The sequence below is a fragment of the Pelodiscus sinensis genome, chromosome 15, assembly GCF_049634645.1.
Source record: "Pelodiscus sinensis isolate JC-2024 chromosome 15, ASM4963464v1, whole genome shotgun sequence".
Classification (NCBI taxonomy): domain Eukaryota; kingdom Metazoa; phylum Chordata; order Testudines; family Trionychidae; genus Pelodiscus; species Pelodiscus sinensis.
This window is the reverse complement of record NC_134725.1, coordinates 19,458,495-19,473,688: the sequence shown is the minus strand read 5'-3', so window position 1 is coordinate 19,473,688 and position 15,194 is coordinate 19,458,495. Positions and strand designations below refer to the sequence as shown.

Below are 15,194 nucleotides of genomic sequence, written 5' to 3'. Positions count from 1 at the left end.
GTAGGGAAGAAACCCAGAAAGAGGTTAGGAGAAACCCTTAGGGTATGTCTAAACTACATCCCTTTTTCGATAAAGGGATGTAAATTAGACCCATCAAAATTGTAAATGAAGCTGGGATTTGAATTTTCCATGTTTCACTTGCATAATGGTGGCTGTGGGTTTTTCTAAAAAGCTGCTTTTCCGGGGTATCTTTTGACAGATTTTTTTTTTTTTTCCAAAAAAAGCTGCGGCCTCCATTATGCAAGTGAAATGCAGGAAATTCAAATCCCAGCTTAATTTACAATTTCAATATGTCTAATTTGATCCCTTTATTGAAAAAAGGATGTAATTTATACATACCCCCAGACAAAGGGCCAAACTTCTGGGACTACTTAGCAAATGCCTGCTAAAGAGGTTGAAAGAACTTTGAGTAAAGTCCTATTCCTTTCAGCCGTGAAAGGGGAGAGACCCAAGTAACCTGACTGGAACTACAGATGAAGATTGAAAGTTATATGTTCAGTCCCTGAATAAATTAAGATATATGGCAGACCCATAGGTGCTGCAGGCCAGAGCGTCCTGAGTTAACGGTATATTTTTTGAGACCTCAATAAGGGTCAAAACTAGTCTTTCAATTTGAATAAGTTTTTCTTCTACCTTATTGTACAGTGAATTTGTTTTACTTAGCTGAATTATTAAACATCATGCAGAGGTTATTCTTTTATTTGGTCACTCAGATTTTGAAAATTGCAGGTCAACCCCTTACTCTGTGTACAGTCCGGAAACCTATGAAGGCCACTGGAAGCAGCTCACTGTCCGCACCAGCAAAAATGATCATATCATGGCAATTGTTTATTTTAATCCTCAGGTACTAGAGCTTTTTATAATCTAAGGGGAAAAAAAAACAACCCTTAGTGTAACGAAAAGCAACACATTTATTTACCTGTCCAAAGTTCTGATAGTAGTACTATATTTGTATTTAATCTGATAATTATTTGTGAGTTATAGGAAAAATATATGGCTTTGAACTCTCAATGTATGGTTTTAAGAAGAAAGGACTCATTTTCCTTTTAAAAAAAAAAGGGGGGGGGGAGATTGGTAATTATGAAGAAGAAAGCCTTCAGATAATCATGACTGTCAAATTTTTTGTGTATGGAATCTCTGCCTGAAGTATTGACACACACGCACAAATTAGGCAAAGCACAAGTATGCATTACATATATCTACAGTTAAGATTGTGCAGTGCTTCTCTGAAAGAGGCTTTTTTAAAAGTTGCATATATCTTTACCATGCTTAAGTTACAGATTAAAATGTTTCAGCTACTTCCAAAAGTAAGTTTGGGAAAACATTTTACCTTTTTTAGATCTTAAAACCGTTGCATTGAGATGCTCCAGAGTTGACATAATTTGGAGCAAAGTTTTGAAATATTTGGCAGGTGGTTTGCCCTAGTATTACAGCTATGCATTTGTCATCCATGATGATTTTGTTCAAAATTGTCCAGCCTGCAAACCTCTGAAATATCTCAATTCATATATGCTCAGAGCTCCTACATGTCACCTGGATAGAAAATATTCATCCTCACAGAGCTGTTGAACATTTTATATCTTGGGTCAAGCAGGACTTCTGGAATTGCTCTCTTGACTGTCAGGGACCACTCTAGTACAAGGGCACAAAACGAACAATATTCTTATTACCCCTATGCCATTGTTGCCCCTGCAACATGGAGAAGGAGTTGCTTGACTCAAATTCACAGGGGAGAGGAAAAAGGGGACCAAGAAAAGAGTTAAGGGCAGTAGGTCAGGGTGTAGGGTTTGGAATGGGCAGGAGTAAAGGGAGATGGACAGGAGCAGGGTAGAAGAGTGGATTGGGGCACTAGAGCCTTCCTATTACCCCTCCCTTCCAGCACTCTAGGAGCATCATAAATCTAATTCACACTGTCCCCTCAAACCCTTCCCTTCCAGAACTTTAACAGCTATGTATGGCTGATTCAGTGTCGAAGCTCAGAGAGAGTAGGGGCTGGAGCATGAATCTGCCATTCAGGACCCTCAAAGTGCTGGGAGGGAGGGGGAAAAGTAGGAAGTGCAGGGTTCCAGAGTGTGAGAGGTGTTGGGGTTGGGGAAGGGGAAGGGCAGAAAGGGGACTTAAAGCCACATGTAGCCCACCACTAGCCTAATAACTAGGATCCACTCTCCTACAGAATCTGGGAGAATGGTCTTCTAGAGGAAGGTCTTGGGCTTTTTACATAGACCATGCTGGAATAAGGAGGGCCCACTAGTTAACCCCACTGATAGCCGCATGACTTTTATAAAACTCAAACTGTCAGTGTAATATCAATAATTAGAATCATTCAATATTTTTTTTATTCCTAGACAACATTTCCATTTGAGAGATGCCTCTCAACAGACAAGCAAATAAGTAAAACTTAATGTTGGAAAATAACCAAACATCATCACATTTTCCTTTAAATTTGTACTTCTAGAAATTAAATAAAGAAGAGCTTGTTGACTTGAGCACTTCACTGGCAAAGTATTTTACAAAAGGATCTGGCCAGGACAGTGGGGTAACCTCCCTTTACTTTGTAGAGGAAGGACAAAGGTAAGTTTTGTACCTGTAAAGGAAAGCTTAAATAGCATGTCTGCTGTAATTCTAATATCTGGCATAGCAATGAACATAGAAAAAGCAGCAGTATCATTTTTATTGATAAATTGACATTGTCCAAGCAAAAGACTTCTAATATTTTATGGCCTCCTACATCATAACAGCTGATTCCTTGTAGATTAGTTGCCCTTTGTTTATTGGACAGAGGTAGTTAGAGCTTTGTATTGGATGAACCTGGCCAGTTAGGGGCTGCCACAGGAGGATACTTTTTTAGTTGTGGAAAACCCAGGAAGAAATTTTCTGGACACTTCTCCTTCCCCACTTCCTTCCTTTTTTGCCAGTTTTCTGACTGGTAGGACCCCATTTTCTTTCTCCAGGTATATTAAATGCCGCCTCTTGCTGTCTCTATACAATGGCAGATGTTCCCTCTGAGAACAGAAATTGGACAGCAAGACAAAAAATACTTTAAGAGTAAAAAATTAACAACTTCTCTTAACCTTAAACTGCAATATTGTAAATGAAAACAATTCATAGGTTAAACTAACTTTCTGAAGACCCTGAATTAAAGGATTAGATATGATTTTAATTCAGTGGTTGCATTGGTAGGCCTGATAAGTGAAGCCCATTAATTATACAATATTGTAAAATCAGCTGAGTCTCTAATCAAATTATTCTTCAGTAATTGCCAGTCTTCATATATATGGTACAGGGATGTAATAGTTTAGTCGATTAATTGATAAGCTTTTGCTTATCAGTTAATGCTGTAGACTGTTATCCCCCAACCGTAAACTTTTTTAGCAGGCTGGCCGGAGCCCTGCTCAGTCCTCACTCATGCCATATCCAGGACCTACATCTGCTGTGATTCTACATTTTAAAGGGTATTGGGAGCCAGGCAGGCAGTCCGGCTCAGTTTCAGCTTGCGTCAGGTCTGGGAGCTCAGCCATCCCTAGCCACGGGCTGCTGCTGCTCTGTGCTTCTGCCCCTGTATCAGAGGCAGCAGCGTAGGGAAACAGGCAGCCGGTCCGTGAGAGGAGTGGGTTTTTAAAGTGGATCCTGCCTGGCACATTGGGTTGCTGCCTCTGATACAGAAGCAGCAGTGTGGAGTGGCTGAGGGCTCCTTGGGAGTGGGGCCAGAGCTTGTTGGCTGCCAGACTCACCCCCAAGGACTACACAGAGTAGTCGAAAAACCAAAACAAATTCATGAGGTTAATAGATGTAAAATATCAGTAATCGAATAGTGTGTTGTTAATGATGCTCACTCTCATTCATACAAGTAGGAAATCTGTGTATGCAAGTTCAGAAACCAACATTTTTAAAAATAAAAGGTGTTCTATATCTGTGGGTATGAAAAGCTTCAGGGGGTAGCTTAGTTTGTAACAAGAAAAAATTAAAACCGCAGTTAGTCTAGTAGCACTTCAAAGACTAACAAAATATGTAGGCTGTGTCTAGACTGGCAAGTTTTTCCGCAAAATCATCTGCTTTTCTGGAAAAACTTGCAAGCTGTCTACACTGGCCGTTTGAATTTCCGCAAAAGCACTGACGATCTTATGTAAGATCGTCAGTGCTTTTGCGGAAATACTATGCTGCTCCCGTTCGGGCAAGTCTTTTTCCGAAAAACTTCTGCGCAAAAGGGCCAGTGTAGACAGCAGAGATTTGTTTTCCGCAAAAAAGCCCCCATCGCGAAAATGGCGATTGGGGCTTTTTTGCAGAAAAGCGCGTGTAGATTGGCCACGACGCTTTTCCGCAAAAAACACTTTTTGTGGAAAAGCGTCCTGCCAATCTAGATGCGCTTTTTCCGAAAATGCTTTTAACAGAAAACTTTTCCGTTAAAAGCATTTCCAGAAAATCATGCCAGTGTAGACGTAAACATAGATGATAAATAGATAGTTCTAGTTACAGGAGTCTGTTAAAATCTTTAAAGTGCTATTAGACTATTTTTTGTTTTTTACATTTTTCCTGTGTGGATATGGGTTGTTTAAGGTCCTGTTCATGTGATTAGAGCCCATCTTCCTCCTTCTCCCTCGCCCCAAAAAAATGTGTATGTAATATAAGTGGTCGTGACCAAAACCCGCTGTAACATGTTTGGTGGCTTTTTCTTTCAGAAAGTCACCCAATCGTGAAGACTTACCTTTACAACATTTGGCTGGTGATAAGTACATATATGAAGAGCTGCTTGGTCTAAAGTTTAGAATTTCCCCCCATGCATTTTTCCAAGTAATGTTGGTATTGAGTTGTACTAAATTGTATTAGAGCTGAAGTAATAAGATGAACTATGTAAATTATTACTCTAAGATTTTTAAACCTTTCTAGCAAAATATTTCGAGCAATAAATGGCTAATGCTGCAGAAAAATGCTGTATGGACATAGAGGCTGTAGAAACATATTGAGCAATCTATAATTACACATCTGACCCAACTGAAAATTATTTATAGTGGATGAATACCAATTCCTTTTTTATTCAGCTAAAATGCTGAAGCTAAGTATTGAATAAGTAAATGCTTAGGATTGGTTTTGCGGATTTGGTATGACACATTCTTTGTTAGCAAACAGGTCTGTGAATAGAACAGTGGTTACTCACCCTGTTCAGGTATTGCGGTTCTTAAAGATGGATGTCTCTGGAGGTTCACTGAGAATTGACAGGGCACATGTGCCCTAAATGGGAACTGCTGCTGAACTGTCTCTTACATAGGGATGTTATGGAGTAGTTGACCACTACCCGATAAGCATATGCTTATCGGGTAGTGAAGTCAACTACTCACTTCCCCCAGCCCCCTTGCTGCCTCTGTCAGAGGCAGCAAGGGGGGGGAGCAGGAGTCAGTGGTGATGGGAACTGACTTAAATCTGTTCCTTCTCCCCCTCCCCTGCCCCCTGCACCATGTCCGCAGTGTGGAGGAGCAAGTGGGGGGGGGGGAGAGGTGGCAGAGCTGCAGCATCCAGGAATTAGTACAAGGTGTTTAGTCCCAGCTTGTGCCACCCCTGGGAGCTAACCCCAATGCAGCTCTGCATTTTAAATGTACTAAGAGCCCGCAGGAGCTCATACTACATTTAAACTGCAGAGCCACAGGGGGGATAGTGAGTGCCCTCTCCCCCCCTCCCCCCAACTAATTGAGTAGTTGATGGAAATTCTATCAACTACTCGATTTGTTGATGAACTCCAATTTAATATCCCTCCTCTCTATCTCTGGCAGTTACCTAATGCTGTGTGATTAAATCCTTCTCTCTTGCTCTTGGCCTAAGAGCAATTGGCAGTGCCTCTAAGCTTGCCTTTATCTTAAATAGATTTAGCTTTAGTAGTTTTAGAGCCCAGTCAGTCTATTCTCACCTTTTGTAATTCTTGGTAGATTGGTTATTACATAATCTAGATCTCTACCCTTGTGGTGGTGATGAAACACTATTGTTAGGGGCATGCCTGGGTTATCATAGAACACTGGAAGGCACCTCGAGAGGTCATAGAGTCCAGTTCCCTGCTCTCATGGCAGGACCCTGTACTGACTAGACTATCCCTAATAGATGTATATCCAGCCTCTTAAATATCTCCAGAGATGGGAGGTTGTGGAATCTTCTAGGCAACTTATTCCAGTGTTTAACCACCCTGACAGGAAGTTTTTCCTAATGTCCAACCTAAACCTTTCTTGCTGCAGTTTAAGCCCATTGCTTATTGTCCTATCCTCAGAGGCTAAGGAGAACAGTGTTTCTCCCTCCTCTTTGATAACAGTTTTCAGGTATCTAAAAGGATATGTCCCCCTCTGTCTTCTTTCCAAACTAAACAATCCCAATTCTTTGTCTTCCTTCATAGGTCATATTTTCTAGCCCTTTAAACATTCTTGTTGCTCTTCTCTGGACCTTCTCTAATTTTTCCACGTCTTTCTTGAAATGGGGTGCCCAGAACTGGACACTACTCCAATTGAGGCCTAATCAGCGCAGAGTAGAGTGGGAAAATGACTTCTTGTGTCTTGCTCACAACACACCTGTTAAGGCAGTGGTCTCCAACCTTTTTACACCCAAGATCACTTTTTAAATGACAGACCAAGCCAAGATCTGCTGCCCAGCCCCTTCCTTAAAGCTCAGCGTGGGTGAACCACGCTCCACCTGGGCAGGCGCAGAGGAGAAGCTGCCTAGCCAGCTGGCTGTGGCCTTCAGCCCAGAGGAGGCTGAACCGTGCTCCAGCTGATCGGGCTGCTTCCCCTCTGCACCTGCCCACGTGGAGCTTGGTGCACCCTGGCTGAGCGCCATGGCCAGCTGGCCAGGAAGCCGCTTCTCTTCGCTCCCGCCCAACTGCCCTGCGCTTAGCCTGGGAAGCTTGCTCCAGCACAGCTGGAGCCTGACGCAGCCTCCCTGGGCTGAGCGCAGGGCAGCCGGGCTGGAGGGAAGAGAAGAGCTGCCCGGCCAGCTGGCCATGGTGCTCAGCCAGGGTGCACCGAGCTCCATGTGGGCAGGTGCAGAGGAGAAGCCACCGATCAGTTGGAGCGCAGGGCAGCCTCTTTCAGTTGAAAGCCAGAGTCAGCTGGCTGGGGTGTTTCAGTCCTCCTGATCTCCCAGCTCCTACCATTCCCCGCAGCTACTCACCTGTGTTGCTCGGTGAGTAGTTGCTCCTCAAATGAGGAAATCTAATGTAAATGTACTGCGCAGGTGTGCAGTTCAGAGAGGGCTCAAAAGTTACTCTTAGAGCCCCTGAGATCTACCAGTAGATCGCAATCTACTGGTTGGTGACCACGATGTTAAGACCAGGTTTTAAATGCAATCTAATTTGTAACACACAGAAATCAGAGGAATGTATTATTTGCTGTCTCTCAGCAAGACACATGTTCTGCAGAAGTGTTCCCATTGCCATAATCTTAAGACCCTATATGAACTAGGGTTCTTAGTCTGAGTAACCATTTAACTGATAAGTGGATGTTTGTAGGTTACACTCAGCCTCCCAGGAGATTGCTTTGCTGCAACAGGGCGGTGAAGTGTCCTCCCTGGGAGCCAGGAGAGAACTGGGATGAAGGGGGTAGTTTGGTCACAAAGAGCTATGTAACTTCTTGAGGTACGACCCAGTTTCACCTTACATGCACTGTCCCTAATGGGCAAACTGCTACTGAAATTCTCCAGTCACAGGTGCAGGGATGCAGATTGAGCCACTGGGACACTACTTGCATTAGTAGAGTTGCCAGCTGGGGGAGAGAGATTACATAGGTTGTATTTCAAATAATTTTCTGCCAGCAAACACTGAACTTGTCTAAAAACATATAGGTAATTTTTGTTTTGTTTCTTTGTTTGGAAAGGGGAAATAAAGTACTACCACAAAGTGAAGGATTATATTTCTCTTAGTTTTGCATGTAACATTCTTTAGAAATTGGGAATTACACATGTGCTTTAAGGAGATCTTAGTTCCATTTTTATTTCTCACTTGAGATTTTAATATATTAAGCTAATACAACCTTCTTAACGTAGACCATTTTCTAGGTTAGAGGTATAGGAGGCCCCTGCTTTACGACAGTCCAATTTATGACTCCCTTTCCCCCTCCCCCAAACTTACATCCTTGGCTCCGCATCTATGAGGGTGTACGACACCTGTGATAAACGCAGGCTCAAGTTACGACACCCCCAACTTGCAATTCTATCCCTGGAACTGATTGTGTCACAAGTTGGGGGCAGCCTGTACTGGCCTTGACAACTTCTTTTCTGACTCTCTAGTCCTGATTCCATGTCCTGTTAACAAATGTAATTACAGAAAGATATTTCCTGTAAAGATAGGCAGCATTAATGAGACAAGGTAAAAATAAAATTAACTTTGTGATGGATATAGTCACATGGGTATGTCTATTTGTGTGTGGAGTTTTGTTTTTGTGTTCCCTTTATTTGTCCTTTATTTCCTTTAATTTGGCCCTTTTCTGTATTTGCTATGACCCCTAATTTTGGTGTCCCACAAACATGACTTCTTGATTTAGTGCCTAAAGTGTTTAGTGCCTAAAGTGTAAACTATATTACATTTTTGAATTTACACCAGAGGAACATCCAAATATGTGAAGGAGTTGTAGGTTTGGTTTGGTTTTTCTCTTGTTCAAAAACTCCTCTGGAAGCCTGAATAAGTCCTGGTCTTTTGGTCCAGTCATATCTTGCTGTTGCTAGGGAGAAACTTTGATATGCTACCAGCACAGTTCTGATGTGAATTTACATGAAAAGTTGGCTTATGTTAATTTTTAATATTAAATTTAATATTGTTTAATGATAGTAAGTGACTTGCTGTTGTAACAAAGGAGTATATTTGTGTTGGAATTATATAGGTAAATACACAGGCTGCAGAGGTGCTATATAAATCCATTAGCGACTGGGCCCAGCTGAACAAAGATAGCACTGTACTTGACATCTGCTGTGGAACAGGAACAATTGGAATTTCACTGGCAAAGGTGAGCCATTTGCTTTAAATATAATTTTCAGCAAATCCTATTAAACTAATACAGGAAATCATAAAATGAAAGTTAAGTTGCAGGGGTCTTACACTGCATTTAACTGAGGAAAATGCTTAAATCAAGTTATTGCACTTTGATGTTGCCAGTGCTTTAGGAAGTTAACTTAATTTTGAACATCTGGCCAGGCTGCATAAATAAATATTTCCCAGCTAGTTATTGTACCTAACTGTTCTTAATTTCAATTATGGGAATTTTCAACTCTAAAAGTTAGAACTTCATAGCAGCTGGCACAACTTTCATTGTCAAAGTATGAATGTGGTTCATTTTAAAAAATGAATGTAAAGAGTACTTTATCTGGTATCTGCACATATTCAAAAACAGATCTACTTCAGTGACTTTTCTAGAGATTATTAAAAAAACTAATGCAGCTGTAACTGACACAGCTGGGATCTATTCCATTGTGCAGCAACATAACTATTTACCAAGTCCTAATCAGTTACATTGGTAGAAAGCCACTGACAAACAGCCATTTTTCCAAAAAACTTGCAGAGCATCCACACCTGAAGCACACTTTTGCACAAAAAATTGTAAGTACAGAGGGGTTTTTCTATGAGGAAGAACACCTTTTTGCGAAAGAGTTCTTTCACAAAAAAGTGTGGATAGGGAAGAGGATTTTTTGTGCAAAAAGAAGAAAAAGCACAGGTGCCCTGAGTGGCCATTCTGTGCATAGCAATCAGAGCTTACTTTCGAGGTCCATGCAGTCTGGATGTTCTTTCCCAAAGGTGCATCGCTTTTTCGATGTGCTTTTACAGTGTGGACATGCTCTTCCACAAGAAGTTTGTGGAAGATCTCTTCCGATAAAAGCTTCTTGCACAAGAAGCCTGTGGTCTAGACGTAGCTATAGTGTCTAATTTGAGTGTCATAATCAGGTGTCTAATTTGGTCTCCCCAATTACTTATTGGGGTAATTATGCACACAGTGGAAAGAATTCAGTATCACTTTAAGGCAGAATATGCAGGGCTAGCAGTGAAGGAGATACATATTTGAGCATGTCTGCCTATATGTGAGGATAGGAAAGGCAAAGCAAGTCCTTCCATCTATCCTTATCTATTGACCAGCCTGAGAGCTTGTCTAGAGCAGTGTTTCCCAATTTTATTTGGCCATGGAACCCTTTAAATTCAAAATAATTTTGTGGAACCTCTAATAGTCTAATATATGGAGTTTAAAAAGTAGACCGTAAGTAAGGATGAAAACAAACAAATGCTAAACAAGGTAATGAGATCAACATTTAGTTTAATTGCACATTTAAAAACAAAAATCAGAATTTTTTTTAATCCTAAAATGTTACTGTAATGGAATTTTCTCGCAGAACCCTTATTTTCACTTTGCAGAACCTTGGGGTTCTGCGGAACACCATTTGGGAAACACTGGTCTAGAGGAACAACTAATGCACTGCAAGCTGGTGTAAATCTACAGCATACCAGTACAGCAGGTCCTGACTCTAAGCCCTACTATTGTGTATTAAAAGTTCCTTAGTGTGCATTAATCTATTCTGCTCTGATATGAGTACATCATTACACAAAATTCAATTCTTAGTGCGCAGGAGCAATGTCCAGACAGCCTACACTGCATAGCATGCTGCTGCACTATACCCCAGCTTGCTGTGTGCTTATCTGGTCATCAAAACAAACTCTAAAAATACCCTGCTAGTTTACTCACCATGTGCCTTTTTTATTTTATCTTCAACTGCTTTAAAGATGGGTTTTTTCTTTTGATCAGGTAAACTCAGAAAATAATGTTCTAAGGCCAGTGCTGTGGCAAGAATCCCTAATGCATGTTGACCATCATCCTCAGTTTTCCTCCAGTGTGGTATTTGTGGTGTCAAACCTGTATCCCATCCTGTTGGACTCACTGATCTTTTTTTCTTTGATTCCTCAGAAAGTGAAGAAAGTTGTTGGAATCGAACTCTGTCAAGAAGCTGTAGAGGATGCCAAAGTGAATGCCCAAATTAATGGTTGGTAAAGATAAGTGTATAAACACTAGGATCTTTGTCTATAAAGGAATGTAGGAGTTAAGCACCTGACATCTATTGAATTTGCCTGACTTATTTTCATCTGAAAATTCCAGCCTGGATTAATCATAGGTTGAATGTCTCTAGTCCAGCAACAGCTGTGGTCCGGCATGATTTTAGTTAGCAGGATGTTATCACGGGTCTGGCCAAGTTTCCCACAGTTCCGTAAAACTTGTTGATAGCCATCAGTCCTGGCTCTCTGTGTTCTATGCTATTAAGTTTTTTGTTTTGTTTTACTCCTAAATGTCTTCTAAGAGCCCAGTAAGCAGTGTTAGTGTTGGTAATGCTGGCTAGACAATGACCTCCCGGGATTGCTAAATTCTCTGGTTTGGCACTGCTCAGGTCCTAAAAGTGCTGAACAAGAGGTTCAACCTGTACTTCAAAGTTGTAATTATTTATTTCTAGCCGATATTTTCATTGTTAAAATCCACTTAAGTTGATTGTCTCTTTTTGAATACTAATATTGTATCTTTAAATCAACCGAATTCACCTAACTTTAATTTTTAAAATAACTTCAATATAATTTTCCTGTGTATACCTAATCAGCAAATTGCTCATCTGACAAGTGTTGAACGCTATGTATCATAGCATTCAGTGTTGGCATTTTAAAGAGGTAGAATTTATTTGCAAAGAATTTTAGTTAATGATTACAATAGAAATTCATATGTATGGTGCCTTTTTTTCAGGTTATTTAAACAGTAGCTCGAATATTATACCCTAATGCCAATGCCTACAAATGTTAATCCATTGCGTGTCTCAAGACCTCGAATATTGGCATTTCTATATGCAAAACACTACAAAGAACAAGTTACCTAGTTACTCTAGCTACCTCTGATGTATGCACACTAATTTAAAAGATGCTCTGATTACAATGAAATTTCACAACTACCTTTCTCAGAATTGAACAACATTGAATTTCACTGTGGAAAGGCTGAAGACATTGTTCCATCTTTAATTAATGTATTAGCATCGCACAACCTGATTACAATTGTGGATCCACCTCGGGCAGGACTACGTAAGTTTATTTACTTGGGTCTTAGTTAACTGATATGTAGTGGATTATTTTTTTTTTTTATTTTATTTTTTTTTTTTTTTTAACAAATCAGCTAGCTGATTGTTGGAAGAAAACTTGTTATAGTCTAAGCGTGCCTCAAGAAAATCATGCTCAACTTTTAAAATTGTCTTTCTGCAACTAGTGACATGCACTATTAGCAGACAACTTTCTTAATTTGTCATTTAGATTCTAAAGTGATTCTTGCAATCCGAAGAGCTGAACACTTGAAGAAGCTCATCTATGTATCCTGCAATCCCAGAGCTGCCATGAACAACTTTGTGGAGTAAGTTTTTGTTTGTTTGGTTTTTTTAAATTGGCTAGGTAAAGCCAACAGACAAAATCACTTTCTGAAAAAAAGTGAAGTTAAATTCCCTATTTGCATGCAAACAGATTAAGCGTATTCGCTATCGCAGGCATTCTCAAACTTCATTGTCCTGTGAACCCCTTCTTCATAACCCAAGGAGGGGGACCAAAGCCAAAGAGCTTCAGGGTCAGCTTCAGCATCAGCACTTATTCAGGAATAATATGGCCCACAGGCTGGATCTGGTCTAGCAAACCTTCAGATCTAGCCTGCCACCATCCTATGGCCCAGCAAAAACCTTGGGCAGGCTCCCTGCTGACCATGCCCCTACACATCACTCAGAGCAGCCAGGTACCGGGGCTAGCATGTGTGTCTCTGTGCAGTACATGCCCCTTGGGGGAAGGAGGGCTTAGTGTGCTATCTCTTCCCCCAGCACAATTTCACAGCTCTGGCCAAAGGGAGCTGCCTGGGCCAAACTTGCATCCCCCTCCTGCACCATGACCCTGGTCACAACTCTATCATAGACTTTCCATCCCCTTCTGGATCCTGCATCCCATCTCATGTTCTAGGTCACAATCAGTGCTCCCTCTAATCACTTGTGAAGTTATGCTGCTGTGCAGCTTAATCAGCCCTGACCAATCAGAGGCTCAGGGCATGGAGCTGACTGACTGGGGGGAGGGTACAGATTGTGCTGCTTCACAAGTTAGAGGGAACTCTGGTTACAACCCTGTCCCTTTCATCCAAATGCCAAGTCCCCCTACCTCCTGCGTCCCAATTTCCTATTCCAAGCTCCCTTCTGCACCCAACCTCTATCCCAGACCCTGCACCATCTCCCTTAATATAATAGAGGGTGGCCCTTGACCACTTCCAAATTCTTGGAGTGGCCCCCTATTAAAAAAAAAAAAAGTATTGCCCATTCCTGCTCTAACCTGAGCCCAGCCACCCAGGGCTAAGGCTCTTGGGCTTCAGCTTCCATCCTGGGTGATGGGACTCGGGCTCTAGATTTTCTAGTGACAAAGCTTATATTTGCCTTGATTATGCCATTAAAAAGGGGTCCCGATGAGATGTTAAATATTGGTTAATTGAATAGTCCATTAACTTCATAAATTCTTGTCAATTACTCCACTATTCTATAGTCCTCAGCAGTGAAGCTAGAAAACAGTGCACTCCAGCCCCACTCCTGAGGAGCCCCCTACCACTCCATGCTGCTGCCTGCCTTTATATCAGAGCCAGCAGCGTGGGGTTCCAGGCAAGAGCTGGCCTGTAAGGGGAGCTAGTTTAAAAACCAGCTCCCCTTGCAGACTGACTGCCTGTCACCCCATGCTGCTGCCTTTGATGCAGAGGCAGCAGCATAGCGTGGCAGCAGCCCCTATCCAGGGGAGGGGTTGAGCTCCTGGACCTAGCATGAGTTAGAACTGAACTGGGCTGCCTGCCCGCCTGGCTCCTAACACTTAAATGTAGAACCACATCAGGGGGTAGGTCCTGGATCTGGCGTGAGTGAGGACTGAGCTGGGCTGGCCAGCTTGCTAAAAGATTTACTGGCATGTAATGCTGGAATGCATGTAGTCTATAACATTAACCTATAAGCTTTTGCTTATTGGTTAATCAACTACACTATTACATCCCTAGAACTGACTCAGTTTAAGAACCACTGAACTATAGGATCACATAATAGTAGTTGACCTTGCCTTGGGAGATGTGGGTGACAGTTTTCCTCCCTTGTACTGGGAGAACCTTAGACTACAATAGCTGGTTTAGTAGTAGAGCCAAATTATATGATTATCCTATGAGGCAAGGAGAGTGAACAACAATGCAAAGGCTTTTCCTAGATGTAGACTAGTGTTCATGGTCCAGGAAAACTAATACTATACTTTTATTTTTCTCCTAAGTCTTTGTCGGGCCCCTTCCAATCGTGTCAGAGGAACCCCTTTCCGTCCAGTTAAAGCAATGGCTGTGGATCTGTTCCCTCAGACTATGCATTGTGAGCTGCTTATATTCTTTGAAAGGGTAGAACATTCAAATGGAAACTCGACTGAAGCAAGCCCTGACACATCTCAGGTTATGAATACAAATTCAGCAGATTCTACCCAGGATGGCAGTATTGACCCACCTGAAGAGAAAGTAGGAACTCTGTCTTCTACCTAATGTTGTGGTAGGCTGGACAGTTGGTGTGTATGCGTGCATATATTTTATACACTGTCAACCATCTTCACTGATTGATTTCCTTCTAAAAGTCAGAAGTTACTCTTGCTTGTTTAAAAAATGTTTGAGGCATCAGCAGTAACCACATACTCAATCTCTGTAAAACATGCTAATTACCAGATTTACAAGTGCTGAAGGCTTTCAGTTAAGTAAAGTGACAGCAGCATTTTTCAACTCCATGAACAAAGATTAGCTTAACTGTTATACTTAAAGTTATTTTTTCCTTGTAGGAACTGGATTATTTTATTACAGACTACTTGGACCAACACCTTCTGTTTTCACTCATGTACACTTCCACTGAAAGCAGTGGGATATCTTTCAGGAGTTTAGGTCAGTCATGCTGGTCTTATATTTTTGTGCGTTCATAAAATAGTGTTCATGTATGTTAGTAGGATTCAGCATGGATTCCCTCCAGATGTCAAGTGAGCGTAGGAGGTTTTATATGCCTAAAACTTTTGTTTGGAAAATTAATATAGAAGATGAGTGGTAAATCGCTACTAGTGAACACACTTTAATGCCCCTGGCAGATAGCAGTTCTGTTGAACAAGAGACTTTTGCATTGCACGCCAGTTTAAATAAATTCTGGGTTTTGTTTTT

The 15,194-nt window shown here is 41.4% G+C and overlaps 1 protein-coding gene across 4 annotated transcripts in view; it reads left to right on the top strand.

Annotated features, from left to right (window-relative positions):
* The window catches only part of TRMT2A (tRNA methyltransferase 2A), a 20,361-nt gene extending 5,167 nt beyond the window's left edge, over window positions 1–15,194 (top strand). For all 4 annotated transcript variants that reach the window (XM_075898351.1, XM_075898349.1, XM_075898348.1 and 1 more), the window contains exons 5-12: window positions 730–844; window positions 2,456–2,571; window positions 4,677–4,788; window positions 8,844–8,966; window positions 10,908–10,983; window positions 11,939–12,055; window positions 12,281–12,377; window positions 14,285–15,194. In XM_075898351.1, the coding sequence (XP_075754466.1) occupies window positions 730–844; window positions 2,456–2,571; window positions 4,677–4,788; window positions 8,844–8,966; window positions 10,908–10,983; window positions 11,939–12,055; window positions 12,281–12,377; window positions 14,285–14,540 (1,012 nt within the window). In that variant the 3' untranslated portion in view covers window positions 14,541–15,194. The remainder of the gene's footprint in view (window positions 1–729; window positions 845–2,455; window positions 2,572–4,676; window positions 4,789–8,843; window positions 8,967–10,907; window positions 10,984–11,938; window positions 12,056–12,280; window positions 12,378–14,284) is intronic.